General features: G+C 43.6%; 5 protein-coding genes across 8 annotated transcripts; 2 read left to right on the top strand and 3 right to left on the bottom strand.

Moving 5' to 3' along the window:
• Positions 1-292: 292 nt before the first annotated feature.
• On the top strand, positions 293-6891 carry LOC117584760 (beta-alanine-activating enzyme). Of its 3 annotated transcripts, XR_004573870.1 has the most exons (7): positions 293-588; positions 645-983; positions 1034-1315; positions 1371-1801; positions 1866-3190; positions 3259-4062; positions 6828-6891. XR_004573870.1 is itself a non-coding variant. In XM_034273862.1 (6 exons), the coding sequence occupies exons 1-6, from the start codon at positions 338-340 to the stop codon at positions 3670-3672; spliced, it is 3042 nt and encodes a 1013-aa protein (XP_034129753.1). In that variant the 5' UTR covers positions 293-337; the 3' UTR covers positions 3673-4124. The 3 variants fall into 3 exon arrangements, 1 of the variants encoding a protein (XP_034129753.1); XM_034273862.1 differs by lacking the exon at positions 6828-6891 and having other exon boundaries at positions 3259-4124; XR_004573871.1 differs by lacking the exon at positions 293-588 and having other exon boundaries at positions 805-983; positions 1038-1315.
• LOC117584764 (keratin-associated protein 5-3) lies at positions 4081-6420 on the bottom strand. 2 transcript variants are annotated; one of them, XR_004573872.1, is made up of 5 exons: positions 6402-6420; positions 6270-6312; positions 5171-5501; positions 4609-4780; positions 4081-4552 (listed from the first exon to the last, which is right to left on the bottom strand). XR_004573872.1 is itself a non-coding variant. In XM_034273866.1 (3 exons), the coding sequence occupies exons 1-3, from the start codon at positions 6294-6296 to the stop codon at positions 4542-4544; spliced, it is 531 nt and encodes a 176-aa protein (XP_034129757.1). In that variant the 5' UTR covers positions 6297-6312; the 3' UTR covers positions 4085-4541. The 2 variants fall into 2 exon arrangements, 1 of the variants encoding a protein (XP_034129757.1); XM_034273866.1 differs by lacking the exons at positions 4609-4780; positions 6402-6420 and having other exon boundaries at positions 4085-4552; positions 5009-5501.
• On the bottom strand, positions 5516-6261 carry LOC117584698 (DBF4-type zinc finger-containing protein 2 homolog; the record flags this gene model as incomplete). The annotated part of the gene is made up of 1 exon (XM_034273732.1): positions 5516-6261. A coding segment is annotated over one exon (624 nt), but the record flags the coding sequence as incomplete, so codon positions are not given.
• Positions 6892-6962: 71 nt separating the features above from the next.
• Positions 6963-8274, top strand: LOC117584762 (D-aspartate oxidase). The gene is made up of 4 exons (XM_034273864.1): positions 6963-7215; positions 7290-7502; positions 7559-7855; positions 7917-8274. The coding sequence occupies exons 1-4, from the start codon at positions 7004-7006 to the stop codon at positions 8227-8229; spliced, it is 1035 nt and encodes a 344-aa protein (XP_034129755.1). The 5' UTR covers positions 6963-7003; the 3' UTR covers positions 8230-8274.
• A 152-nt stretch (positions 8275-8426) lies between these two features.
• Positions 8427-9432, bottom strand: LOC117584763. Its single transcript, XM_034273865.1, has 3 exons — positions 9276-9432; positions 8988-9212; positions 8427-8931 (listed from the first exon to the last, which is right to left on the bottom strand). Exons 1-3 carry the CDS (start codon positions 9353-9355, stop codon positions 8427-8429), a joined length of 810 nt encoding a protein of 269 aa, XP_034129756.1. The 5' UTR covers positions 9356-9432.
• Positions 9433-27310: the final 17878 nt, after the last annotated feature.

The following is a 27310-nucleotide window of genomic DNA, read 5'->3' as shown; positions in this document are numbered from 1 at the left end:
AGCACACTTTGAACTCTTTAAAGTTGAATAGGTTCAACTGTATGTACATACTTCAAGGCATTTATTTGAATCAATTTATTCAAATGCTTGGATTGTTAAATAGAATCAAATTATACAAATCCGCCACATATCGATAGCTTTGCTCATACAACCGTGGGAGTGCATCGATGGCAAGCTTTCGATAGTTTTACAATGCAGCCGGTGAAATATGGAGGCAAATGTGGAAACAATTAAAATAAAAACTGAATTGGATGAAGATGGGGCGCAACAGGACACTGAAAATGCTTCAGGATCGGAAAAGTGCGTTCCAGAGTTAGAGATCAAGACTGAGCCGGATATGGACATAGGGAAAACTTGCGTGGAAGAGGCCAAGAAGCTCTATGACATCAGCCGGCTGCGAGCATTTGGCAGTGTGCCTTTTTTTATAAAGCGCCTGGAGCTCAAAGACTTTCCGCTAAGCTATCACAAGGCTATGTGCCTCGTCGAGAGGCTGCTGGCGTGGCTGCGACGCAATAAGGTGCCGAATGGAATAGGGATTGGCTTTCGCATTGCCCAAAATATGCCATCTTCGTGCCTTTTGATACTGGCGTAAGTCAAGTTGTGTGCCCTAACAATATGCATAAACTAAGCGCTTTCAATTGCAGGATCCTCAATCACAAATGCCACTTCTTTGCCACGGACAAAATGCTGATGTCAAAGGCTCTGCATGGCCAAATGTGCGCCGCTGGTGTGGATTATCTGGTGGTCTGCGGGCACATGTCCGTAGGTGTTATATACTTTGAGCGTATCGACATATTTTTGGTCTACAACGAGGAATACAAGCTGTTCAAGGTTAAACACACTCCAGACGATCCTCCAGCACAAGCGAAGAAGCCTCTGCCGGCCAACATGTGCTACACAATCACGACAACTGGGACGACAGGAACTCCCAAGCTTATTTACGTACCCTATGAATGTATTGCCCCAAATGTATTGGCACTCAGGTAGGTGCGTGGACTCCAGTCTGTGTCCAGTGATACTCATGAAATGTTAGCCAGAAGCTGAACGTCTCCATGGCCGACATAATCTACTTGGGCACACCCTCCACCTTCGATCCCTTTGTTGTGGAGCTCTTTCTGGCACTGCAAACAGGAGCCTCCTTGCTGATCAGCCACCAGACGATGAGGGAAGCGCCATCGAAGGTTCTAAATGCGCTCTTCCCCAGGAGTATGTCCGCGCCGGGCATTACCATACTGCAGATGACTCCATCGCTGTTCAGGCAATTCGGAGCGACTGCAATACGTGAACGCATCCTTACCAATTCCAGTACCTTAAGGTAAGTGTTTAATTGTCCATTCATGCATTTGTTTAATCCCTTGCATCTCCTGCAGAGTGCTTCTTCTTGGTGGTGAACAGTTTCCCTCCAGTGCAGAGCTGATCACGTGGATGGATCCGAGTGTCCTACTGCAGAAACACATTTGCAACATATACGGCATCACAGAAGTCTCGTGTTGGAGTCTAATGCACATTATACATTCCCTGCAAATGCAAATGCCACTCGGGACTCCCATCGATGATGTGACGGTGTTTCGGGTGCAATACCAGAGCGATCGGAATATGCAGCACGGAGAACTCTTCATAGGAAGCGCCATTCGACGTTGCTATATTCCAGAAATCGATGACGTAGAGGGTGTAAAAGATGACTCTGAAATTTGCTTTCGATCCACTGGTGATTTGGTTATCCGCTTGGAGGATGAATCAATATGCTACGGCGAGCGTGCCAATGATGTGGTGAAGCGTGCTGGTAATCGCATTAGTTTGGGTAAGTTAAGGAACATTCGACCAACAGCTTCAGCTAAACAAAATCCTCTTATACCAAAATCCAGGCTTAATCACTCGTAAGATTGAAAAATGTCTGCCCAGCGGAGAGCTGGCTATTTGCCTGTGGCTCGAGCAACTTCAGAAGCTCATATGCTGCATACGTACGTTGGAGATTAAGACAAAGGTACAGCAGCGTGCCCAGACTTTCGATATACTTTCCAAGTTATTGAATGCGGAGCAACCAGACAGATTTATCTATCTACAGCACTTCCCCTGCAATGTTCATGGCAAACTGGACAAGGAACTGCTGCTCAAGGAGTGCATGCCGCTGGCTCAGCCTGCACAGGAAATATTAAAGAGTTTCCTGCAAGACAGACTGGAATGTGTGGACGTATCGAGTGAGAAAGCGACCAAGAAGGCACGGCTGGAGTGCAGCCAACCATGTGGCTATGAGCTGAGCTTTCGCCAGGCGGGTGGCACCTCATTTCATGCCATCACAATTTGTCGGGAGATTGGCCTGCAAATGTGCATCGATGATGAGCAGCGACACGTGTTCGAGATGCTCCTCGACGAGAATGTTCCTCTGCGCACAGTTCTACGTTTCCTCGACACGGCAAAGCTTGTGGCAAATAATACCAAACTGAAGCCGATAGAGCCGCAGGCAAACAAGACGGCAACCGGGGCAAGTGGAAGCAGCGGCACCTGTGGTCTGACCATTACCCGCTTCGAGCAGCCGGAGATCAGGTTCCAGATTTATTGGAAGGTCAACTTCGGGAAGTGCATCGATTCGCCCGTTACGCAGTACGAGGGACGCTACGTCTGCGTGGGCTCACATTCCCATATACTGCGCACTTTGGATCCTCAAACAGGCATAGAGCAGAGCAGCCTGCAACTGCCGGACCGGATTGAGTGCAAAGTGACATTCCTCAGTGAGCAGCTGGCCATGGTGGGCTGCTATGATGGTTGTCTCTACGGCTTCAATCCGCTCACTGGAGATATTGTGTGGCGCGTGGAGATTGGCGGAATGATCAAGGCGCAGCCTTTTCTGACAGCCGACGGTTCGCGAATTGTGGTATGCAGCTATGCCGAGGATTACAATGTGTTTTGCCTGTCCGCCGAGCGGCAGGAAGTGCTCTGGTGCTTGAGGATTGGCGAAAAGCCAATATTCGCGAGTCCCCTGGAGTTGCCCAATGAACAGTCGCTGATCATCTGCAATCTGAATGGTGACTATGCGCGAGTCGCACTCACGGATGGATCCTTGGAATGGTTGAACAAGTGCAGGGGCCCATTATTCGCCACACCTGTCCTGTTGGACTCGAAGCCAAACCATTTCCTGTGTGCCGAAGTGGCTGGACGCATCCTTGCCTGCCATGTAGGCAATGGAATGATTGTAAGTTGGGAATCGATTTAATATCCATCACTCTATATCCGTACTCATTGCGTTCCCTACACACACAGATGGCTACATACACTGCAGAGGGAAACGTCTTCTCGTCGTTGGTTGTCAAGAAGCCACCCACACAGATGGGCTATTCGTTTGTGATCTTTGGCTGCATGAATCATCATGTGTATTGCCTGCGATGCAACACAGGATCTGGGCGAAAACCGGTTACCTTCGAACTCAATTGGAAGGTCGATACGGGAGCTCCTGTATATGCAACGCCCACACTACTCATCATCCAGCTTCTCGGTTATCTGGTTTGGAGCTGTTCCACCGACGGTCGTGTAATTTTAATGAATTTTCACAATGGCCAGATTCGATGGTCCACCAAGCTGCCTGGGCAAATATTTTCCACTTCCTGCTGTATAGAGAGCCTCCGGCGAGTCTACGTGGGATGTCGAGATAATTTTCTATACAGCCTGGGCATCTAGTCTGTTCAGTTGAATTTATAACGAACATTAAAAATAGCCCTTTCAAGATATATATTATATAAAGATTACGGCTATTTAAAGTACACCAAATCTGATAAGTTACGCCAACTTAAAACCTTTGAATATCACGCGTACTTTCATAGCGGACAGCTTTTGATACTGTGAAAAAGTAAACAGCAGCTACGTTCTGTCACCAACCATACAATATATACTTTAGATTTAAGATTAGATTAGATGAGATTAGATTATACGCCAGACAGCTGCTGTAAGACACAAGAATGAATCCGACTATTCACTGTTATTTAAGCGCTCCAAACGGTTTTGTATTGACTTTCACCCGGATACGTACTTTGCTGTACTCCGTCGGTTCTGTTCTCGACTTTGTATAAAGTAAATAAACAAATGGGATAAATTGTTAGTGAATTTATTGCCAAAAAAGTGCCCAAACTCGACATATGGATGTTTTTTTTTAGTACCAAGAATTTCGATTATATTTTTATGTCAAAATTGAGAAACATTCGGGCCAAAGTAGTGAAAGATGCTGAGTTGGGAGCATCTTCCCTTTATCCACAAAGCCCGAGCAGTGTTCTCCGCTCGCCGATTTCAACGTTCTTGTTTCTTTGATGGAGCTCCGACGAGTGGTGCCACTGGGTTCCTTGCGGATTCAACTTGCTTTCAATTTAGTTACCACCAAAAATGCGCTCAACAAATACTTCGTCAACATGTCCATTGGAATCACAAACTCTTTTTTTTGTTTGATCAAAGCTTGGAATGGTTTAGGACCTGGGACGGGTTTTTTTTTACCGAAGGGTGTGTGGCTCGTGCTCACTCCCAGGCACTCCCAGACGAGGGCTAGTGCTGGTCCGATCCTAGAAGCCACCTGTGGGAAGTGGAGAATAAGCACAGATGAATGCGACAGCTACAACAGCTACTTACGCGCGAAGGGACTTAACGGAGGGGCTTGGATCAAGTGCGAACCGAATGGAGGATGCTGGTCACACCTAGCAGCAGCATTTCGGCGGCGTGTTGTAGCAGTGAGCCTTACAGGGCGCACACCACACACAAGGCATGTTGTCCTTTCTTACGAGATAGCGGGCACAGCAGGGAGCTTTTGGATACATCGGATGTTACACCGCTGACCTGTCAGGATTCAAGGCTGTGGTGCTGTGGCACGCTCAGTATCCAGACATCGCGCCACTACGCTGCCCCATATGATGTACAGACACACGGACGGACGGACGGACGGACGGACGGGACAACACGAAACGCAACGCGAAGGGGTTGAACACGAAGCACGGGAGGAAGTGGAGCAGGGCCAAGACGGACGAGAACTTACATGGATAGGTTGGGGGTGTGTTACAATAGTTCCAGACCCGCGGATCGGGTATGCCACCCTCGGGCAATGGTGGACAGCAGCAGCCCGGCGCCGGAGAGCATGGAATGGGCGAGGGAGCTCCGCATGGTGGACTGTGCGGGCCACAGCACGCAGTTGAATTACATGGACCACAGCATGGACCGCCTCCACATGGATTACATGGACCTCCACAGCATCCGCCGGCAGCGCGACCACCGCAAGCACCGCCTCCACCGCCACCGGCAGCTCCAGTTGCTTGACAACGCATCCGCTTATTGTTCACTCCCATGGTCATGTTTGCGTAGCGCAGGGGGAAGGCCGATGGTCCGCAGCCCGGGTACGGGAAGCACAGGCACGCCGGCCGTCCCTGGCATGCCGACCGCGGACACTTATCCTGGAGCCCATTGCGCTTCACACAATCGCAGGTTGTGTACATGATGCCACAACGCAGTTCACGGCTGCGGCAGCCACGGGGCTGCAATGAAAAAGGATGCCAATGAGTACCAGGCGCGAGGATGCAGGATGCAGCTGCAATTGTCTTGATCGTCGGAGTTTGGGTTGGGTTTGGGTTTCGGTCTGGGCTATGGATAGGGAATCCACTAATAATAGTACTAGCAGCGCCCGCCAGGTGGCAGTCCACATGGGCCGCATGGCCCACAGGGTGCACACGGTCCACAGGGTGCACACGGGCATGGTGGCTGCGGTACATAGTTAAGGGGTCCATTGGGATAGCAGCAGAACTCTTGCGGCGGCGGTACATCTATCATCTGCGGCTTAGGCTGGCAGAGTATCGACTGGCAAACTTCGCGCGGCTCGCAGATCCGCTTCGGATAGCACACCACATACGGATCAGGTACCATCGATGGATAGTAGATGACACGCGGCTCACGCACCATCTGCGACACCCACACGAGCTTCGGCACCTGGATGACCCGAGTAACATCCACCACCTTGGGTATGGTTATCTGGCGACATCGATTCACCACCATTGGTTCGGGCACAATCTTCTCGGTGAACACAACATGCTTCTTGCAGATCATCCGCGGTGGTTGCTGGACCGTGATGCAGCCCGGGCATGGCGCCGGTATGCGTGGCGGACACTGGGGCATCGCCTCCAGTTGAGCGGCATTGTAGCATTTGGGCGAGCACTGATGGATGCAGTTGCGTATGGGATACCGAATGGGGGTACGCGACACAGTATACGGGGTACGGATCGAAGACAATTGCAGCTGAGCTCACTTACCGCGAATGGTCCGCACGGTTCGCACATGATTATCTTTAGAGCGCTGCATAATTACAAACAAAAACGAAAAAAGAAAAAAAGTTATTAGTAAAACCGTTTAAAATTTTAAAATCACAATTTTTTTAAGCTTACAATTTTTGGTTGGTTTTTTCCGAAAAAAATTTAATTTAGAATTTTGTTAAAAAAAATTTTGAAGCCGGCCGAAACGTTTGGTTCGAGAGTCAGAAATCGAATGAGAAATATTGGGAGCTCCACAGCTACACCATTTTTGTATTTTTGCTTTTGTTCCGGCATGGATTACTAGATTTGGGACAAAATGTGAACCAGAATTAAAATTCTTTACTCTGCTTCAGCCCAATAGACTTGTGCTCTCGTTTTGAGCAATTAACTCCATTAGATTGTGGTTCATATTTGGGCTTCTCTCGTTCTCCATTTGTTGTTGGTCGCATCTCTACTTGATCCTTGATTGTTGATTGTCCTCCTCCTCCGCCAATCAGACCAAAAGTAGCCTCTTTATTGCATCAAATTCTTATTCTATATTTTCTTTACTTTTTTCAGGGCGTGGGCTCATAGTTAATCAATCGCAATCGGTAAGAAAGGGAACCAAAGCAAAGCAAAGCTCTCTCCCTCTCTCTCTTATCATCATCACTTGAGTCTTTTGTGCTCTCTGATGCCTGATAAGCAGAAAGCTTTTTAGTTTGCTTTGAACATTCGATCAGAACGAACGCCGCGGAATGCCAAACGTCGCTGTAATCGGTGCTGGTGTCAATGGTGTGGCCAGTGCCATAAAGATCTTGGAGCACTACCAGAGGGAAGGTAATCCAGGTTTTCCTGAAACCCGGGTAACAATTATCTCGGAGCAGTACTCGCCAAACACCACAGGAGATGGCTCGGCGGGCCTCTGGGGTCCCTATCTGCTGGGCGGCACAGAACAATCGAAAGTCTTGTAGGATATCTCCATGATATACTCCAAATATAACACAACTAAAACTTTATTTTTGTTATTTTTACGTTGAACAGAAAATGGTCGAAGAGTATGCATACATTTCTTGAGCAGATCTGGCTAAGCGAGGATGCCGGCGAGGCAGGTGTGTGTCTTCTGCCCTGCATCCGTCTGAGCACTTCCACAGTGAATACCGTGGAGGATTTCTGGCGTGACATTGTCTACGGAGCTGTGGATCTCACAGCAGAACAGCTGGCAGTCTACAATCAAGGAAGATCGGTGAAGTTTACGTACGGATTTGGATAAATATAATGATAATTGCTGATGTCTTTCGTTTCCGCTTTAGTTCTGGTTTATCCTTTGTCACATACACCTCAGAGCCCATCAAACTGCTGCCGTATCTCATGAAGCGTTTCGCTCGTAATGGAGGTGTTGTTGTGCAGCAAAAGGTCACAGATCTGGAGAGATTTATCACTAAATCCCCCTACGATGTGATTGTCAATTGTTCGGGTCTCGGCTCCCGCGAACTGCTGAACGATGATCAGATGTATGCGGTGCGTGGTCAAGTCTCTCGAGTAAAGGCCAATTGGATGTTCACGGCCATACTGGATGAGAGCGATGATGGCTACTACATAATACCCAAGTATTATCATTCACTTATATTTATCTTTTAGCTAACAGCTTTCTTTTAAAACACTTTTAAGCACCGAGAGTGTTGTGCTGGGCGGCACCCACCAGGAGCGTGACTACAACATAAATGTCTGCGAGGAGGACAAGCGGCTCATTGTGGATGGCTGTCAGCGGTTTGTGCCGGGCCTGTGCCACACCAAGACTCTGTTCGATTGGGTTGGCCTGCGGCCAGGACGTGGCAAACTCCGCCTGGAGGCCGAGCGTCGTGGCCAGAAGCTGCTCATCCACAATTATGGACACGGCGGCAGTGGGGTAACCCTGTGCTGGGGCTGTGCCGATGATGTACTCGATCTCCTGCTGGCTGCCAAGAACATTTCAAAGCTTTGAGTTGTTGATAAATATATACTCCTCTCAGAAAGGTGTAAACAATCAGCGAATATGCATCGTTTTGACGATAAGCTTATCGCTGTCTGCCTGGTAACATCAAACACTCGAAACACTCGAAAGACTCTGACAGGAAACACAGCCCAAGAATATGCTGCACATTTATTAGAAGAGAACACAGAAACCCCTTAGAAAACCCCTCAGAAATCCCCATCTTCATGCTTCTTTTCAGCGGCCTCCTTGGCTATTTTGGCAGCCAGAGCCTCGTGGAACTCCTCGAACCCGGGCATGTCCATGTAGTGAACCAACTGACTGACGGGCAGCTCAAAGATCAGAGCGTACATCTCGTCCAGTTCGCGCAGGATATCAAAGGGTCGCTGGCTGCCCACCTTGTAGATGGAGTAAATGGTGCGTCCAATCTCATCGTACTCGACAAAATTGGCCGCCGCCTGATCGATGGTGCTCAGAGCTATGAAGCACACGCGGGGCATGTGCATGTGTTGGGCCACTGCCCCAAAGGTGTCGAACATGGCCATGAGGAAGTCCCTGTTGAAAGAGAGTTCTTCGGGGAAGCCGATCTCATGCACAAACAATGCATCGAAGATGGGCACACCGAGATTCTGCTTGGTGGCTTCCACCAGCTCCATCTTCATCATGATTAGCTGCTTGAACAGGCACTTCGGTATGGACGAGGGCAGGAAAACCCTGCAGATGATCAGTTTCAGTTGGAGATTGTGAATTGTGTCTTCTCCCTCACTCACCAGGAATGCCACTTCTCTGTCATCCATTCTAGCAGCCCCACAGCCTTGACCTCCGTCTCATCCTCACTGAGCATCATCACCGAGCACTCGTTCTGCAGTATATGCCGCACATAATTCGAGTAAATCTGCTTCATATCCTCCACCTCGAACAGGCCCAGACCCTCGTAGACCAAGTTCTTCAGAAAGGAGTTCTCCCACATAAACTCAATCACCAGATCATAGTGCCTGGATGAAAGAATGTTTTAACTCGACTTAACTGTCAGTTTTATGTACTGGGGAGCAACTTGCTTAAAGTTAATGTCAGTTATGGGCATTCCCCCATACTCATCCCATTTGATTTCGTACTTCAATGTGCGTATATCGTCCATGGCAGTGTCCCCCTTGCAATTTTTACTAAAGATTTGGTGGATTTTTTAACCAAAATATATATACAATTTAACAGATACACTTTTATATTTTGATTTGAGAAAGTTAACAAAATGGAGTATGCCAAAGCAAAGCATACTTCTGGGATCTTTCATCGTTTCATCTGTTAATTCTTCTTTTATGAAGCTTTTGCTATTAAAAACAATTAAATCTTGAGCAAAAGGCTAACAGAAGACACTTCTGCAGTGCTGACAATATGCATTTTTGAAGCCTCTGTTTGCATTATTCATTTTCATGGCCATGTCCAACTCACACGAATAACAATAAATGTTTATTTGTACAACAAAATGCAAATGTTCCGCGTAGAGGAAACCTTTTTTGAAATAATGTCATAATTAAATGGATATACAGGCGATAACAATCAAGTGAAATAGGTGTAAATTTAATTTGTCTAATGTCTCAATTTGAATAAATTTCCACAGCACAACAAACAACAAATGCAGCCAAAAGGAATGTGAATATTTCCCTTCTGGATGTGGGTGTGCGAGGAGGGAACTGAAACCAAATCCACCCTCAATGGGATAAAAATTCGGAAGTGAAAACACGTCCATGCCATACTACACCTTGGATTCCTTTCTGTTCGGTTGGGGGATTTTTTGTTTAAATTCAAAGCCCATTGAGTGTCATTTACTAAGAAGGCAACAACCAATTGGCGTCTGGCATTTGGCATTTGGGGATAACTGAATTTAGCTACGGATGCCAATGCTTTGGCATATATGTATGTAAGTGAGGGATGTATCAGGGGAAGGGAACGCATTTTTAAATGTTTCACATCCTTGTCCGTGAGACAATTGGATATTTAAATACAAGCGACACTTTTAATGCTCCCCGCAACAGCATCAGCCGACACTTGAGCTTGGTCCTCCATTTGTGGCAGGATACTCGTCTCTATTCCGTGCACGTAGTCGCCACCGTCTCATGTCGTTGGGAGATTAAATTCAATATTGAAAAGAAATAACTTAATTTTCAGACATCATTCTAATGCTTTGGGGGTTGCATGGGATTGAATTTAGAGTGGAATCTTTTTTTCTTTTTGCTTGAAATGCAGGGGGGAGAATTCAGGACAGCGTCCCCCACCCCACACACATTATTTTAGAACAGATTAAATATAAAGAGTGCCGAGCTGCATGCCCCTAAATACGAGTATAATGCTGTTAAGTCCGCAGTGGACTTTATGATGCTGCATAAACTGTTTCGTTGCGGTATAAAAACGTCTCATTTGGGACTCATTTAATCCGCCAAAAATTGTTTACACACACACGTGGCACTCAGTGGATATTTCTTCATGTAACACCAAACACCCAACCACAAACCCAACCCCAAATACCAACAACAACACAATCGCGAATTTGAATTCATTCGAAAATCGTTTAGCATTCGTTTCGGTTTCGCAGGTTTTTCTCGGCTGTTTTCCCAGCCAAAACACCTGCGCATTCCCTGAGCATGGTTGGGTCTCCATTTGGCAGTTGGAGCAGCAGTTGGCCCCTTCCTGGCTCCATTGTTAGCCGTGACTTGCATTCGCCAACGACATTCATTCATTCATTTATTCGCGGCTGTCCTTGTAGCGCTTTCATTTAAAATCGAAAATTCGTATATACAAAACCAAATGAAATGCAACCGAAAAAGGCTGTTGTTGAGATGCCGAAGTTTAGATGCTCTTGAAATTATATTTGATCGAAGATTTTAGATTGTAGGCATGACTTTCCCCTTGACAAACACCCAAACACACTGATCTAAACATTTCCCCTACTGCAAATGATCAAGAAACGGAATAGAAAATCACAATTAATTGCGAAAAAATACATTATTCTGTACAAACCTTAATCTGTTTTTAATTCCCTAATCAAACGTATATCTCCCTATAGATTGAGGTAATTTCTGATTCATTTATATTGAAACAAGATTCACCTTTGACATCTTTTTCTGACTGATAAAAACTTACTTAATATAAGTATGAACCTTCCTGCAGTTCTCGGAGAAAGCGAGCCAAAGATTTGGTGTGTAGTATCTAATGTTATTAGGGAACGTGTCGAGATAGTTCCTGACATTTCCATGCCTCTGCCATTCACTCTGTAACCCTTTCTTGGGTGCAGAGTATAAGAGTATCCACAACAAACGTTTCTTGATTGTCTGAATGGCTGAAAAAGCCGTTTGACAATGGGAATGGGAATGGAAACGGTGGCCATTTGTTGAACTGGGAGCTAGATTGTATTCTGACTGTTTTGAAATGGGTTGAGTGGCGGCGGCAGGGGATGGGATGGGATGCACTTGTTAGCCGCAAGGTGTATGCATCCTCATCATCATCATCTGCATGGCGTTTCGTGGTTGGTTGTCGCGTGGCAAACAAATAAACAAACAAACAGACAGGCAGGGTAGAAGGCTGCTTCAACAAAAGCAAAGGTCCAAAGTAATTCAAAACAGCAGGAAATGAAAAGGAGGCGGATAATCCCAAAGGCAAGGGAAAGAGAAGGGAAGGCTTTTGGATTGTTTGATTATTTAGCGGCTAAATGGCGAATAATCTACATTTAATGGAGGAGAGCATGGTAAGTATTTCTTATGAAAGGATACAACACAGAGCAGCTGTTAAAATACGAAATACATCTAGTTAAATGAAAGATTAACTGCCGCAGTTATGGGTTGCTTGGCTTCGAAAACTTTTCGTGTATAAAAAATGGAGAATGGAGAATGAAGAATCTTCCGCCCCATTAGAGAGTCATCTTTTGGCCATAATTGTGCTTGTAAAAACAAATTAAACTTCAATTTTGGGCACTGTCTGTTAGCTCCACGGAATGACTTCTCCGGGGATCTGCAGCCCCATCCGCATCTGCATCCCATCCTGAAAGACGTTAAGCAACTTCCGTTTCCGTTTTAACTCACTTAGCGGGCTGCGAGACTTATGCAAAAGTTTTCAATTGCCTTTTATTATTGTTGCTTCTTGTTGCTCAAGTGAAATGCAAATTTATTCAAAATGGAGCAGGCAAATGGAGCCAAAAGTTGCCTCCTTTGCCGTGCCAGTCTGAAAATATCTGAGAGTCTGGCAGGGCCACGACTGCGATAATTAAATATAATTCTTTTTTAGCCCATTTATATTTGCATTTTGTTGGAATAATTTTTGTTTTATTGAAGTCCCTTTCCAGCTGTTTTACCTGTACAAATTAATTCAATTAAAATCTTGAGACAAAGAGTCTTGAAAAGCGACTCCAAAGGCGGCTCCAGCTTAAAGGACAACTATCAAGCGGCACAAGAGGCAAAGAAAAATCCCCATTAGCAGCACGCGATTTTCCAATAAAATTCTAATGGCCAAATCAAATTCCCAGCTGAGTAAAAAAAACTAGAAACTAAAAAAAAAAGTGAAGGCGAAAATCAGTAACAACTATGGATGGTTATCTCAGCGGGTCATCTCCACGAAGGGACAATTATTGGTGGACATGCTAATTTGTGCGTGGAGCTTAAAGCAGAATACCTCAATATTTGTTGACGGAACGTGATTTAGCGCATTTGCCAGCGTAGACGTAGACAAAACCGTGGCTGAACATGCGACCGCGCCCAAGAGGCACACCCACAAGTAGCAGCAGGAGCTCCCGCGGTGCGTTTTTGGAGTATGGAAAATATGCAAAATGTTATGTCCAGGCTGCACAAACAGGCGCTGGAACCACAAGTAGCACAGGAATCACGAAGCGTAACCGTTGAACACGCAAGACCAAAAAAGGGTTTAATTAAATTAATGCCACAAGCCGATGAAGAGCCATTGTCAGAGTTTTGTCTAACTAGAGTTACGAGACTTATTGAAACGCCATCAGCGGCACAAAGTATGTGCAGCGAATGCAGAAGAAACTTCAACCAGCGGTCTATCTGAGCCACAATCCACAATCCATATCTACTCGCAATAGGTAGACTCCGCCTTCAAAGACGTGGCAAAGGCCACACCCACTTAAGAGCCACTCTCGAGCAGCGTCTTTGATGTGAACTTTGATAAAAATAAACTTTACTTCTCGACTAAATGGAATGGCCCACGGCTATGCTTTTGTAATTTTCTTTGCCACACAAAATTTAACTTAAACCTGTGGCAGAAGATGGCGGAAATTTCCCCAAGAGAGGGAGAGAGCAAAAAAAGGAGGAAAAGTAAATGATTTTCACAACATGACGTCAATTAAAAGCACTTAGCTGCTAATTAGAAACTCATTTTCGATTAATCAAGCCGTTCGGAGAGTGAGAGAGTGAGTAAAGGAGAGGGTGGCTGTCAGTATTAGAATATAATCATCTGCTTGAGGACATCGCGTGCCAGGAGCGACCGCGATGTCAACGCCAATTGATTGCCATCGCTGGCGCTGGCTCTTTTCCCATTAATAATTCATCTGCAGGATAAGGATATCGCTGTTTGCAGTTGATTTCAATTGAAGGCGAAATGTTGAGCATCGTGTTTCGTGATGCTGCTTCCTGCCACTAAATTATCCTAAAAAATGCATCGTCTTCGGCTTTCGATGGGGAATTGCTTGGGGACAGGCACCGCCCACAGTATCATCATCAACAGCCTATCCACCTGCCCATTAACTACGCTTAAATTGATGGCATGGGGCACGGGTATCCGCCGCACACAGGAGCACACCTATAAACATTAAGTTGTCAATAAAGGTAATTCATTATGTCGCACACTCGAATACCCCAGGGAACAGCTTGTATCATTGTATCCTGGTATCTTTTTAGCCTGTTTCCCAGCCTGACATTCACACTCAACTGCGGTCGGTCTCGTAGAATAATAAAATATTCCACTGGATCTGGATGGGTAATAAAAACGCTTATTGCTGAATGGGGCTCAGGGCTCTCCACAGGCAAATGCGATGAGGTCGAGACATTTCGAAGGACTTTGAATTGAGTATTAAGCGGGATGGTAGGGGGAGATGCACAGCTCCTTTGAGGATGAACAAAACGAATGTAGCTAACATTTGTTTGATCAAAATACAAGTTGGGAAATTAAACACTGGGAAATGCTTATAACAATATTCATAGACTGCAAGCAAACTCGATTTATTTTATCTCAAAATTGTATACCTAAAAATGAAAGTAAAAATATCTAAAAACATTTCTCTTACCACATTCTTGTACCTGTTTAACTGGGATGCTTTTTTTCTGCAGCACTCGGCACTCGACACTCGGCACTCGCGTGACACGTCAGATCAATTTTTCGAAATATATTTTCTTGGAAATTTATTTGCCTGTCATTAGAGTTTTTGCAGGACGTGCTTTGGTCACATTTTGCAAGTGCTCCACTGGGGACGACTATGTATAAACATGGAAGAGGCAGCCAGGGAAGGGCAAGCAGACCGAGAGACTCTAGCAGAATGGGGATAGCAAAACCAATACTCGTATTCGTTCGAGTATTCGTGTGCCCCACGCGGAGAGGTGACTTTTTGCCATCGATTAGAGAGCAGGAGAAGCTGCATGGCATGGCTGATACTTTTTAACCGCATGGATACGTGTGGCAGACGACGACACATGCTCGTAGATACAGATACATTCATACACGTATGAGTGTGTGTTTGTGTTTTATGAAAATTGCATTTCAATTGACAAAGACGTGGCGGAGTGGAGCATAAAATATGGCAATTTACCGACTGTCTCTCCCTCTCTCTCTCTCTCTCTCTGCAGAACTCAACTCTTTCGTGCTTTATGCCCCTCCATGCCATATTACGTTGATGAAATTGTTTTCGTTTCGACAATTTTCGTATGTAGCAGGAGGCAACCCTCCAGGATATTTATTATTTTATTAGCGGCGTGTGTTCCATCGGCGGCAAACCCATCATCCATCCAGCCATCCATTCTGGGGAGTGGCCTCTAAACCCTTTTCGTACGCGCACTCGTATTTGGCCAAAACGCCGTGGCCAGGTTGTTGTTATGATAATTAAGTAATGGCTCATAGACACATCCGGACAGGGACAGGGACAGGGACAGGGCAGACGGCCTTAAGTGCTGCCCACTCGACCGTCACACTTTATGCAAACATAATTCAGGGACTTGGACACTCGAGTCCTTCCTTGTTTTTTGTGTGTTTTGTTTGTTTGTTTGTCTTGGGTTTCCTTTTGGAATTGAGCTGTTGTTGCGGTTGGCATGAATAATTACTTGGAAAAAATCGTAAACTCAAACATAAGTTGAGTCAACATATGCAAAAAAAATAAGAATTAGAAAGGGAAAGCTCTTTGCAAGCGAGCGGAAGATTGCTCCGTGGAGCTTCCCATTTTCACATAATAATTTTCGTTGGTAGCAAATCGCCTTGGAGTAAGTACAAACATTTCAAATATTAATTTCATTGGGCAATTATCAATAATGAAATGTGCTCTCTCGATGGCCACAAAACGATTTGTTAAATGATTTTTATATTTATGATTTTATGTCCACATGCCACCTCAACAACCAGCAACCGGCAACCGCCCAGCAGTCGATGATAAAAGAACTGCGCTACGATAAAGGTACCCAAAATAAAGCAAAAAACCCTAAAAACAGAAAAACGGCAGAAGTATTTCTGCAGTCGGAGAGAGAGAGAGAGAGAGAGAGAGAGAGTCAGGTGATTGCCGTCGCCTTGGATTGAATGGGAATGGACTCTGTTCGGGTCTATTGGTGGCAATCAATCGCTTGTAATCGCAACTCTGTTATCACTATAGCTTAACACCTTCCCTTCGTAAGTCGAAAGCTGGTCAGCCTGTGTGTGTTTTGCTACTTTTTATCATCATATCTGAACAGCTGAATGGGACTGTGGGAGCCGAGTACCGAGGCACACTCAATGGACTGGTCTGGGGGGGCCAAAGTTCAGAGCGCGGCATGGAACACAAAAGACCTTAGTGCTTCCTAATTGCGCACTAAATTAACCGAACCGAACCGAACCGAACCACAGAGGGAACAATATGAAAAATACAAAATAAGAACACTGAAAATAATAATGAATGGGATAGGCGTACGGACGGGACTCGTAATATCGGAGATCGTAAAGCCGTCAGTGCGCATTGAACATGAAATGGGCCGCCAATCAAAAAGGCGCACATAAAAATTATCCACTAAATTGCCGAAAAGAAATTAAGTCGCAGGCAAGTGGCAAATGCCTCTACCCGAAAATGGAATTGAAATTCATTTTTTGAAGAGTAACCGCCTCGTAGACGTATCTTGTGGCATTGTGGCACCGCCTCTTGTGTCAAAACTGTGGCTGCTGATTTCTAAAGGAGCCACCGAAACAATTCAATTCGCCTGCTCAATGGGAATTATGATTAAATGGGGGCACTTCTTGGGAAGTATTTATAAATAAAAAGTAGTTCATATTCACATAAGTAAACGACTGGAAGATACCATTCTTAAGCCACGCTTAGGCTGCAGAAAACAACATTTTTGGATGTGAACAAGGATTTCTGATTGATACAAGACACAGGTTCATAAAGATCGCAGTTCGTGCCAAAATATACACAGATATATATGTACATAGATGGAAAGGTTTTAAGAAAGATGGTGGATGATAGTTAAATGTTTGATACACCGAAAACTATTTTAGATCATAACTGAAACTGAGTTCCTGTCAACTAATATGTCTTGATTTATTTTGAATTTAAGTACTCACATCTAGATAAATATGCATAAAAGGTTCAAATGATCGTTCAGAAGAGAGATATAATTATTTAAAATAAGTTATAAAATATATTCCTTACGCTTACGATTATTTATAGATTATGATATATTTTGGAATTTAATGTACACTTACATAGGGTCCGAAGATCGTTTAAAAGACATACATATGTATGTTTGTATGTAAGTATGAAAGTATAAACTAATATAAGTTATAAAGTTTTTACCATACGGAAAGGCGCAAATCTTTCGAGTAAAAATATTCGTTAATAGTTTCCAATAAAAATGCTAGAATTGCTACCCTCTAAAGTGCACCATTAACTGTCTGATAACCACTTTTGATCTCCGGTAAGTTCAATATAGAGTAGAGTGAGGAATCACACCCGTCCTGTCCCGCTCCATGCCCTCCTCCTGCATACGCCCCCACAAACAGAACAATCCGCAACGTCGAACGCCGCGTCGGCCGCAATGTCATTGAGAAAACATTTCGGCAGCGACTGGGGCGATCAATTTAAATTAAGCTGAAGATTTTGCTTTAATTAAAAATCTTCAAATACGCTTAATGACAATTAATTGGTCAACATCAAGCAACATCAGCCCCCATCATGTCGATGGGGTACCAAGCGGTCTCGATCGGGATTGCAGTGTCATCGATGTCCATATGTCCATGGGGTTCTACTATCTGGGATCACCATGCCAGATGGCCAACAGTCACGCAACCGTCATAAAATGATGATCACGAATCGGAATCGGTGGCTTTTCCTCTTTGAAGTTGCGTGTTCCGAATGGAGATTTCTCTTCGACGGGCTCTTTACACACGATTTTGCTACAATTGAAACAAATCAAGCTGGTGGAGAGGTGGAGAGCAGCACCCTTGAGGAATCATCTACTGATTCGAAGTTCTGTTCAAGATTTACTTTAGAACTGGAAGAATGCCTTGCTCCCTCTCTCTTCATTTACTTAAGCCAATAATGAATGACTTTTGAACTCACTTTAATCTTCTGTTACTAGAAAAGGACCTCCCTGACAGCATTACTAACCTCGTTACGTTTAATAAATGGTTCCACAACTTGTTATTAACTTTACGACTTTCGAGCGTGTTCGGTGTTGTCTTTCGGTTTTAATTATGCCAACAAAAGTTGACTCTAATGACTAGTTATGCACTCTTTGGCCCAATTGGGGAAATTCACATGATAATCTCTGAACTTTACACTCTACAAGGGGCTAAGGCTAGGTGCTATCAACCCACCCATTGCCATTGCCATTTACCCTCCCGCACGGAGCGTACCAGCTGACGGTCGCTCGGTCCCTGAAGACAACACAACTGATGGACTGCTGATGACATAATATGCAAATAGAGAGTACCACAAACCACAAGCCAACAACACATAAAACACCCTTGGACTAGTAGGAGTTGATAGATGTGGTGTGGGGGTGCGCCTTCTTAGTCTGACCTGTGAATAGTTTTTAGCTTGATTTCTTTGGGGAATTTCCCCGATGCAGATAGAGAGAGCTCAGAGCTCAGCTGACAAATGAAGGAGTTATTGTATTTTTGTATTTTATACTAAGTTAGAGATGGAAGCGTCAGTTGTGGCTGGTATGCTCGGTAGAGTAATAAATACAATCGCTTTTTAGGCGCTGTGACTAAATTATTTGCATGGCTTATTTTTATGGTAGATATTTATGTGAGAATGGAGAATGGGAGGTAAAGGTCTGTGATCTTGTTGAACCTTATCCGATGCTATCAACAAAGAAACTTTCAGCTTCCTTTAACTGGAAGAAAACGACAAACAACGATCAAATTTGGGAATTAATTGTATCAAAGCATAGCTACAAAATATTATTCTATCACCAGAATTCAATACTGTCATAATTGTTGGCATGCTTAAACATTGTGTTCTATGTTCCACAAATTATTGGAAGTTCGGGTATAGGGACATATACTAAAATAATATATAATTTGGTACAACTATCGTTCAAGCACAGCAGTAGAGAGCAAGTTCTAGATTCACGCCACCACCTCCAGCTCAGAGCCACTATTCCATGGTTCCATGGTCCTGCAGTTCGTTTGTGTTACTCCGCGTGGCCTTAGTAATTTACTTAATTACTTTAGCTTGTGGAAAAACTGTTGCTAAACGTACAAGCGCCGCGAAGATGCGGGCTAATCGCCGCAGCTGAATGGATGAATAAATGAATGAACGAGTGAATAAACGAATGTTTCTCTGTCTGTCAGCGAGCGAGCTGTGGCCAAAGGGTATTATTAGGTGACATTTTTGCATAAGCAAAGCGTTTTGGCTGTAATTAAAATAATTACCCCTCTCCGATTAACCCAGTTTTGAGGTTCGCTGCTCAATTTGTTGCATTTGCGTAAGTCTGTTCGATTTCCATTAGCCTCTGGGTGGCTTTGCTGACTGTCTGTGTCCTCTCTTGGCCCACAACCCCAGAGATGTGATGTTGTTATTATATTGTCACATGTGAACTGAGGCGTGAGCAAAGCGATTACAAAAAGGGTGTGCGGCACAGGAGAAACGGAACCCAAAACGGGAGCGGAAAACAGTAGGCAGAATGAGGGATTTGGGTTGCTGGATAAGGGCCAGGAAATGACGCCTTGCGGCGCTGATTGTTCCTTTTGTTGCCTTGCCTTGTTGCCTTGTCGTAGGTTGCCAAATGTTGCCGAGACTTGTACCCTTTGATCCCAGTCTCCCATGACTCCCACCCAAACCCCATCACCGGATCGAACTCCGACATTATCCCATAATTATAGGGCTACCGTATGTTCCCCCCTGTGCCACGTGCGCCTTCTGTTCCGCACTGCTCTGCTCTGTTCAGATCCAATACTCTCGTATTTATGCAACAATTTAACCGCAAAATTTATTCATGATTTTGGCAAATTGTTTCAAAGCTTTGAATAATGTTTGGGGTTGGGTTGGGCAACCCTTTTGTGCGCTTCGAGTAGGCGTTCGGTTCTCTCATGTTGTGGGCAATTTTCAGATTATCAGATTTTGTTTTGGCATTAAACGGTTTAAATTGTTGTTTTCGGGCACATTGTTAGAGTAAATTGAGAGCACAAAAATAGAAAATATAAAATAGAAGAATAGAGGAGAAAGGGATACAATTACAAAACAATTTCTCATAGATGCAAAAGGATAATCTGACAAAGATTTTCTATTTCCACTTTTGTTGTGAGTAAACCCAAAATAACACTTAGTTCTTGCTTCTTCAACTTTGCTTCTGCTAATTAAACCTTAGATATTTATTATTAAAGCTATCAATGATCTATACCCCATGAAGTCCAAGTAATTAAGTTCATGTAGAAGCTTATTTCTCCCCTTTACAGCTCCTCTGTAGCTGTGGTCCCATTTCCATTTCCATGAACTACTGCAATTACACTTACGACTTTTGCTCCCAATTTCCTACTTCTTTCTCCTTTCAGTGCTCCATCAAATGAAAGTGAAAAAGACAAATAAAACAGTTAAAAACAATTAAGTTTTTGAAATCATGCAAAAGTTCGAAAATGTCAAACTCCGAAGCGTGAGAAACATTTTTGCAATGTGATGTTGAATCAAAACTCGGGGAATCGGGAGACCGAGAGACCACGATATATTCTTTACAATTAACAAATGCGAATCCCCAGCTTTGGGAAATTGTGGGAAGCAATATGAAAGCGAAAAGAAATGTGCTATGCACTGAAAGAACGAATTGGGAGCACGACTATGACAGGGACACCATACATTGAAAGTACAATACGATTTCTCAAAAGCAGATTTAGAAATTGTTGATATTTCCCTGATAATCTCTCTCTTCTATATTTATCTTTAACATATTTCTTTTGTGCACTTTTTGTGAGCAGTGTGAATGTCAAATCGTTTCAGTCATGCAATCAAACCCAACTCGGCTCCAGTCACCAGTCACTAGTCCGATCAGGCTTGGGCTTGGGCCTGGCATTGGTGTCCGGAACGTCATGTATCCGTTGGCGTTTCGATTCGTACAGCCACAGATATAGATAGAGATACAGTGTAGCCATGTCACCCTTTTCATTACGTTCCATTAAGAGTGTTGGGGAATTAATTGAATTTAATTGATTTGCCAAAGCAGACTAAATTGGCCACACTGTCTAGATTCCGGGGGCAACAGCGCAACAGATACGCTCTCGTCTCGGCCCAGACAATTATCCATGAGATACGAGTGTGAGTACGAGTATGCGATACATTACACAGTGAGATGAAGGAGATATCCATGGCATGCCCCCCAATGGGGAGCTTCTTCCATCTCTGTGCTGATGTTCTGCTGTTCTGTGCTGGTTGGTTTCTGGTTGGCTGGCTGGCTGGCTGGCTGGATAAATTAATGAGCACATGGATTTGGAGTCCCACTTTGGGTGCTGCTGCTGTTGATCATCTAACAGTGGTTGCAAATAGTACACACATACATATACTCAGATGTCTGGCCTATGCACATATGTATGACATCATCAACAGTTTGGCTTTTGTGCGGGTGTCTCTCCGTCTCCCATCTCATCCCATCAGACATTCTGTTTTGTTGTCTCTGTGGTTTCACTTAATTGCACAACGAGCTATCCCGTTCACTGTGTGAGCCTAAGATACTTTACGAGTACTCTTTCTATATACGAGTAGTACCCTGCGGAGGCGTGAGATCAGCACAGATGGAGCCGCAGACTGGAGCTGCCTGGAGTTGCCTTTTCAAGTAACCGCCTTAACACTTTTGACAATGGACAAATGTTAATTATCTGGATTCCGACTGCCTCATTGGAGGAGCCCTTCAACTTTAGACTTCAGACTCAAATAATCATATGGGTGTTTTGTTATAATTATTGTGTCAGAGATCTTTATCAAATTAACATTTTGAGATCAGCTATGCAACGGACATCTCTATTTGTAAACTTTATACTCCAAGAAAACAACTTTTTAGGCATTTTTCTTAACTAATTTGAGTGATCGGTGAACGATCGGTGAACTGTCTTAAATTCAGTGGAGAGGAGATGGCAGCACATTTCGTCTAATGGAATATTCAAAATAAGCAAATCAAACATGTTAAACAATCTTAAAGGTAGTTTGAACGTTTCTTAACTTCCATCAAAAGAAATCATATATTTATTTTTGTTAGTTTTTTATTTACCCATTAAATTTGTATTTATTCGTAGCTGTTTCTTATGAAAAGGTAGGCAGAATTTCAATTTTGCTTATATATTTTGCAATATTTTTGAAGAAGATATTAAAGGACGATTCATGAACAATCCCTCCCACTACATGAGACCTAAATATGTAATTAACTTCTCTAAATTAATATAGAACCAGTTAATCGTTCTAATTATAACAACAAGCAGAACTTGTTGTGAGACTTCTATATTTTTAAAGAGAATATTGAAGTGTTGATTGCTATTAAATTTCCCCCCAAATGAATGTTCAATGTATGCAATTTTGAATTTAATGGAATTCCATCAACTTTAACGGCTTGTCCGTAAATCATAAATATGAAACAAAAATTGCTATTCAATGCGGACTGTGAGCATTTTGTGCATTTAACTCTCCTTTGATTGCTTTTGGGAGCAGGAAACACGGAGCATGGCAAACCCATTCACTGTTTACATTGAAATCACTATTTAATTATTTAAAAGCGACACGGAGAGACACAGTTCAGGTACAAAGAGAGAGATGCATATGTATCGAACACATAGAGTGCCCCTATGCTATGTATTTTTGTTGGTGTTTCTGCTAACTAAATAAAGCAGAAAGTGCGCAAATATATTTGTTCGATTTGTATTTGTTTTACCTTGATTTCGGTGGAGCAGAAGGCACCCAAACCGATGGCTCCGCCCCAAACATGGCTCTGCCATTTGTAGTATTTGTTATCTTTCGGTTTAATATTTTTATGTTTTTTTTATATATATTATTTTTTGGCGTATGGCTGTGCTCCTCCCGCACACAGAAACCAACGTGTGGCCCCTCGCACATCTCGTTCCCACCCACAGACGCTAGTCGGGGGCCACCAATTGGGGGTTCCACTGTGGGGCCGGCTCCTCCCACACGACAATGGGGCAATCCAATCACCGCTCACTCGCCACTGCGCATGGTGGGGTTGTGCGAGGAGTAGGAGAAGGAGGGGTGCTGCTGCTGGGGCGGGGAGGGAGTGGGAGTGGTGACTGCGATTGCGCCTTTGTTTTCAGTGATAATAAATCTTTATCGGGGCAAGGCAATGGTTGCTTATCTGGCCACGAATCGAAAATCAATCGATTCAATCGAGTTTCGTTTGTTTGGTAATTAGCTTTTGGACACTCGTTTGTTGTTCTTTCTCTTTGGCTCTGGCTCTGCCTCTCTTTAATTTTTCTTTTTCATTTTCTATTTATTTTTAGGTTTTCTGTTGTCTCTGTTTGTCTAGCTGTTTTGAGAAGGGTTAGGAAAATATGGGAATTGTTATAAATAAACGGAAATCGGGTCAATGGGTTTAATTGAAATGCCTGCAAAATCGATGTGTGCATTGCAGATTAAAGGTGGATAAATAATACCCAGACTAGGAAAATGTTGAGTAAGTTTCCGATCGAAGGTAAATACATATATTTCCGCTACTGATACTTTAATTCATTGAATTTAAAGTTAATTTAATGGTGAATCAACCCCTAAGCACTTCCAATGATCTCCAAACCCAAACATAGAGTAGTTCCTGCCACCACAAATGTGTGACTATTAAATAAATAAATAATACTGCAGTTACAGTTACAGTTACGAGCGGGAAATATTCATATCTGAAAGTTTATCTCTCTCTCCCTGCGTATGGGCAAAGGTAGTCCCGGCAAACAGAACGCAAAGAAGTCGTAAACATAATTACAACTTATCAATAAATGCGAGCACTAACCCGGCAGACTTTGTGTCGCCATCCACATACTTCCCATTCCCTTTTTCTACGTACTCTACGGAGTAAGTACATTTCTTTGCCCTGCTCCCTGCTACATGCTCTGTTTACATTGTGTGGTCGATCGGTCGGTCGTGTTGTAAATTATACAAATAAGTATCGATCACCTACCAAGTGAGTAGTTTCATTCGATCAATTGAAAGCTAAAGTTTGATGTGTAGAAATCTTAAATGAAATAATAGATGCTTGAAAATATTAACAAGTGTTCCATTCTTGGTCTTGCCAATTATACATTTTTTAATCATTGTCTTTAGCTGAAAACATTCCGTTGTAAAGCTTAGGAAGAGCTTAATTTCCCAGAGGAGCTATAAGGATCGCCTGCAGATCGCAGATACCATGTATTTGGGCATGCAGGAACCCGTACAGTGTCAATAATTACAATACAAATTGCTGTTTGTATAAATCGTGTCATAAATATTTATATGTGCACACGAGAATTTCCCATTTACGTTTTCTCTTTCGAACTGTGGTGCAAGGCAGCAGTTCTACTAGTCCAATGGTTTACACGGACTGTGGGGGGAGTTGGTAGTGCTGTGGGTGCTATAAAACCAGAGTTTTATTTCAATCTGCCGCCTCTAGGTTAAATATATGGGCCTATCGATGGCACAGCATAATCGATCTGTGACCCACCATCGCGGACCGAGGCTCTGATGATTAGATAAGAACCGACCCGACCCCCATCCAGAGGATAGGAGGCTCGTCCCCAAACCCAAGTGTACACTCTTTCCACGGTTCAAATTCAGTCAAAGTAGATCCAGAGGCTACTTCATCCTGTTGGGTGCATCTAGAACCCAGAGCGACCCACACGAGCGCAGCAACTATCGATCTATAAAGTGGCACTAAATCAACAATAACAAACACACCGAACACCGAGCAAGAGTAAGAGCTATAAATAAATTATTTATAGCTTCGGTGGTGGAATGAATATTGCCACCACACAGAGGTATGGACATATAATACGAGTAGATGGATGGATCGCTGGCTGGTATCGGCTCCCCGTCTCCATAGGCTCTTCGGCACGGGTATCGGCTATGATGGTTACATAGGCCACAGACGGAGGCGGAATGCACTCCCAATGTTCGTCCCAAAAGCGAACAAACGAAACGAAAATTGCTTAGATAACCGATTGTTGATTGTTGAGTGTGTGTGTTGATAACTGATAGCCATGTTATTATTAAGGGCTATTAAAATTCTGATTGAAAATTCATGTCAAAAATATATTTTATTATCCATTGTAAAAAGTTCAGTTCATGATTAAAACCAGGCAATATACATAGGAAATCCAATCGCTTTCCGTATCGTTTCGTATTGGGATTCAATCGCATCGCATTCTGCCTACATTTCTATGGGCAGGAGGCGATAGCATTCTCAAATAAAAACCTGAGCTAAACAGTTATCAGACTACCGACCAAACGTATATATGATGTCTGACTTTAACACACATTGTAAGCTCCGTTATGGGTTATGATTTTATCAGAGAACTATTAAATGTCAGAAGATATTGTACACTTTTAGGGAACATTTTTAATTTCGATGAATGAAACTTTGGAGAATTATCAGAGATCTTCATTAGATCACTCCCTTACTGGTATAATTATAGCAATTTACTAGACATAGTTTATCCCAAAAAATTGGCACGTAGCCTAAGACCAATTTCCCCCCACAAACATCTTAATCTCTTCCCTAGATGCACGTTCTTTCAGATCTTAATGGATGCACGTCACTCTGTAAAGATTGTGCATGTCAGCCAGATTTGTAGTTCTCTAATTGGATCTTTGGCGGAGTGACAGTGGGGAGAATGGAACCAATTCGGTAGGGGAATCGGAACCAGAGCAGAGCTCATTTTGTTCACACTCCAGCACTCCAAACCTCGCTGGACTAAATTTAGTGTGTAATTCTTTAAATCGTTGCCATGTGTTGGCCAAAACTAAGTGACACAAATACGCCCCGAAGCTGGGATCTGGAACGGGAGCCGCCGGGAAATATTCAAATCTGTGACGAAAACATGGGGGAAGGGACGCACTCGTAACACTTATTTATGTGCCTGTTGAAATGGGAACATTAGCTCTGTGTGTTTGTAAATATTTGTCATAATTCCGAGATGGGGAACGACGACAACATCGAGACGACATGTGCGTCGATGCACCAGACGCCGTCTCTCTTTATTTGGGGGAGAGATCTGGAGTTGCCACGGCCACTGCCACTGGATATTTGTACTCGGAGTTGTGCTTTTAATGTCGCAATTAAATGCATGAGTTTTTAAAAATTAGATGCCCGTCAAAAATGTCTGATTTATGGGAGACAAAAAGCTTTGTTCAAAAGAAAAACAGTCCCCCAATGAAGCTTAAAAACTAAGAAAAAAACGATTGGGGTTGCATTATAAACGGATCTGTAAAGATCCATGAGAAATCTGTGACTTGTTGTGCGGTAATTCTCATCATCAATGTGAAGAGCTAGCATTCAGGGAAATATAAATTGAGGGTGCGGCTTTTTAGGTCAATCTGAAGGAATCCCATGTGCTGCCATTTCCCCCCAACATATCTGGGATATCAAAATTATTGATGCAACTATTAATATTCGTAAAACGAAGAGATTCAACTGAAAGTTTGCTCATACCAAGTGCAACTTTTAATGTTTGGAAATAACTTAATTAAGTTAAGTTATATTTATGTTAAAACTTTTCATAGATCCTCCATTTTAAACGCCACTTCTTCCTATCTGTAAGAACTTTTAATCAGAAAAAACCGTATTGAAAAGATGTGTAAATAGAGTCTTTGAAATGACTCTCCCTAGTACTATTATTATCCACCTCCCATCACCATTCCCGTTGATGTTCTCCCAACTAAAATCACTTAGCCGACCGTTTTTATCGAGGAAGGAAACCCATTGAATCCACCTCGTTTTATGGGGGAAGGAAAAGGAAACCATTTGATGTTATGGCCAGAAACCAATCGCGAATGCCAACTCAAAGTCACACACAAAGCGAAAAGGTAATTGGGGGATAGAAATGCTTTGCCATGAGGCTATGTACAGTGTGAAAGTTTTTGCGGTGTGGTGGTGGCACAACACTTGAGTGGAACCGTGGAAGCACTTCAAAATGAAATGGCGTGGAGCACTTCAACTGCTGGAAGACAACAGCGATTACCACAAATCGATGGATGGCCACGAAAGATCGAGCCGCCCACTGTCCCCCGCCCACCCATTGTTGAATGAAGGTAAAACCAAAGGCCAACAAACACGCACATGCCCCCCAACCCGAACCCTTGTACGATCCAGAGCGAAACCATTGTTCGTTGTTCGTTCTGGCGGCGCATTGATTTTTGAACGAATCAAAGCGGTATGCGCACTAAAAATACCAACAACAGCAGCAG

The sequence above is a fragment of the Drosophila guanche genome, unplaced genomic scaffold, assembly GCF_900245975.1.
Source record: "Drosophila guanche unplaced genomic scaffold, DGUA_6, whole genome shotgun sequence".
NCBI lineage: Eukaryota > Metazoa > Arthropoda > Insecta > Diptera > Drosophilidae > Drosophila > Drosophila guanche.
The sequence above is the reverse complement of the archived record's forward strand: the minus strand, read 5'-3'. Positions and strand labels throughout refer to the sequence as shown.

Bases quoted from the DNA above. Each gene is read 5' to 3' on its own strand.
- LOC117584764 (XM_034273866.1), bottom strand. From the start codon at position 6,296: ATGTGCGAACCGTGCGGACCATTCGCG. The intron at 5,502-6,269 runs GTAAGTGAGCTC...TTTTCATTGCAG, and splicing joins AACCGTGCGGACCATTCGCG to CCCCGTGGCTGCCGCAGCCG.
- LOC117584760 (XM_034273862.1), top strand. From the start codon at position 338: ATGGACATAGGGAAAACTTGCGTGGAAGAGGCCAAGAAGCTCTATGAC. The intron at 589-644 runs GTAAGTCAAGTT...TTTCAATTGCAG, and splicing joins TCGTGCCTTTTGATACTGGC to GATCCTCAATCACAAATGCC. The intron at 3,191-3,258 runs GTAAGTTGGGAA...CTACACACACAG, and splicing joins ATGTAGGCAATGGAATGATT to ATGGCTACATACACTGCAGA.
- LOC117584762 (XM_034273864.1), top strand. From the start codon at position 7,004: ATGCCAAACGTCGCTGTAATCGGTGCTGGTGTCAATGGTGTGGCCAGT. The intron at 7,216-7,289 runs GTAGGATATCTC...TACGTTGAACAG, and splicing joins ACAGAACAATCGAAAGTCTT to AAAATGGTCGAAGAGTATGC. The intron at 7,856-7,916 runs GTATTATCATTC...AACACTTTTAAG, and splicing joins GGCTACTACATAATACCCAA to CACCGAGAGTGTTGTGCTGG.
- LOC117584763 (XM_034273865.1), bottom strand. From the start codon at position 9,355: ATGGACGATATACGCACATTGAAGTACGAAATCAAATGGGATGAGTAT. The intron at 9,213-9,275 runs GCAAGTTGCTCC...TCTTTCATCCAG, and splicing joins ATAACTGACATTAACTTTAA to GCACTATGATCTGGTGATTG. The intron at 8,932-8,987 runs GTGAGTGAGGGA...GATCATCTGCAG, and splicing joins ACAGAGAAGTGGCATTCCTG to GGTTTTCCTGCCCTCGTCCA.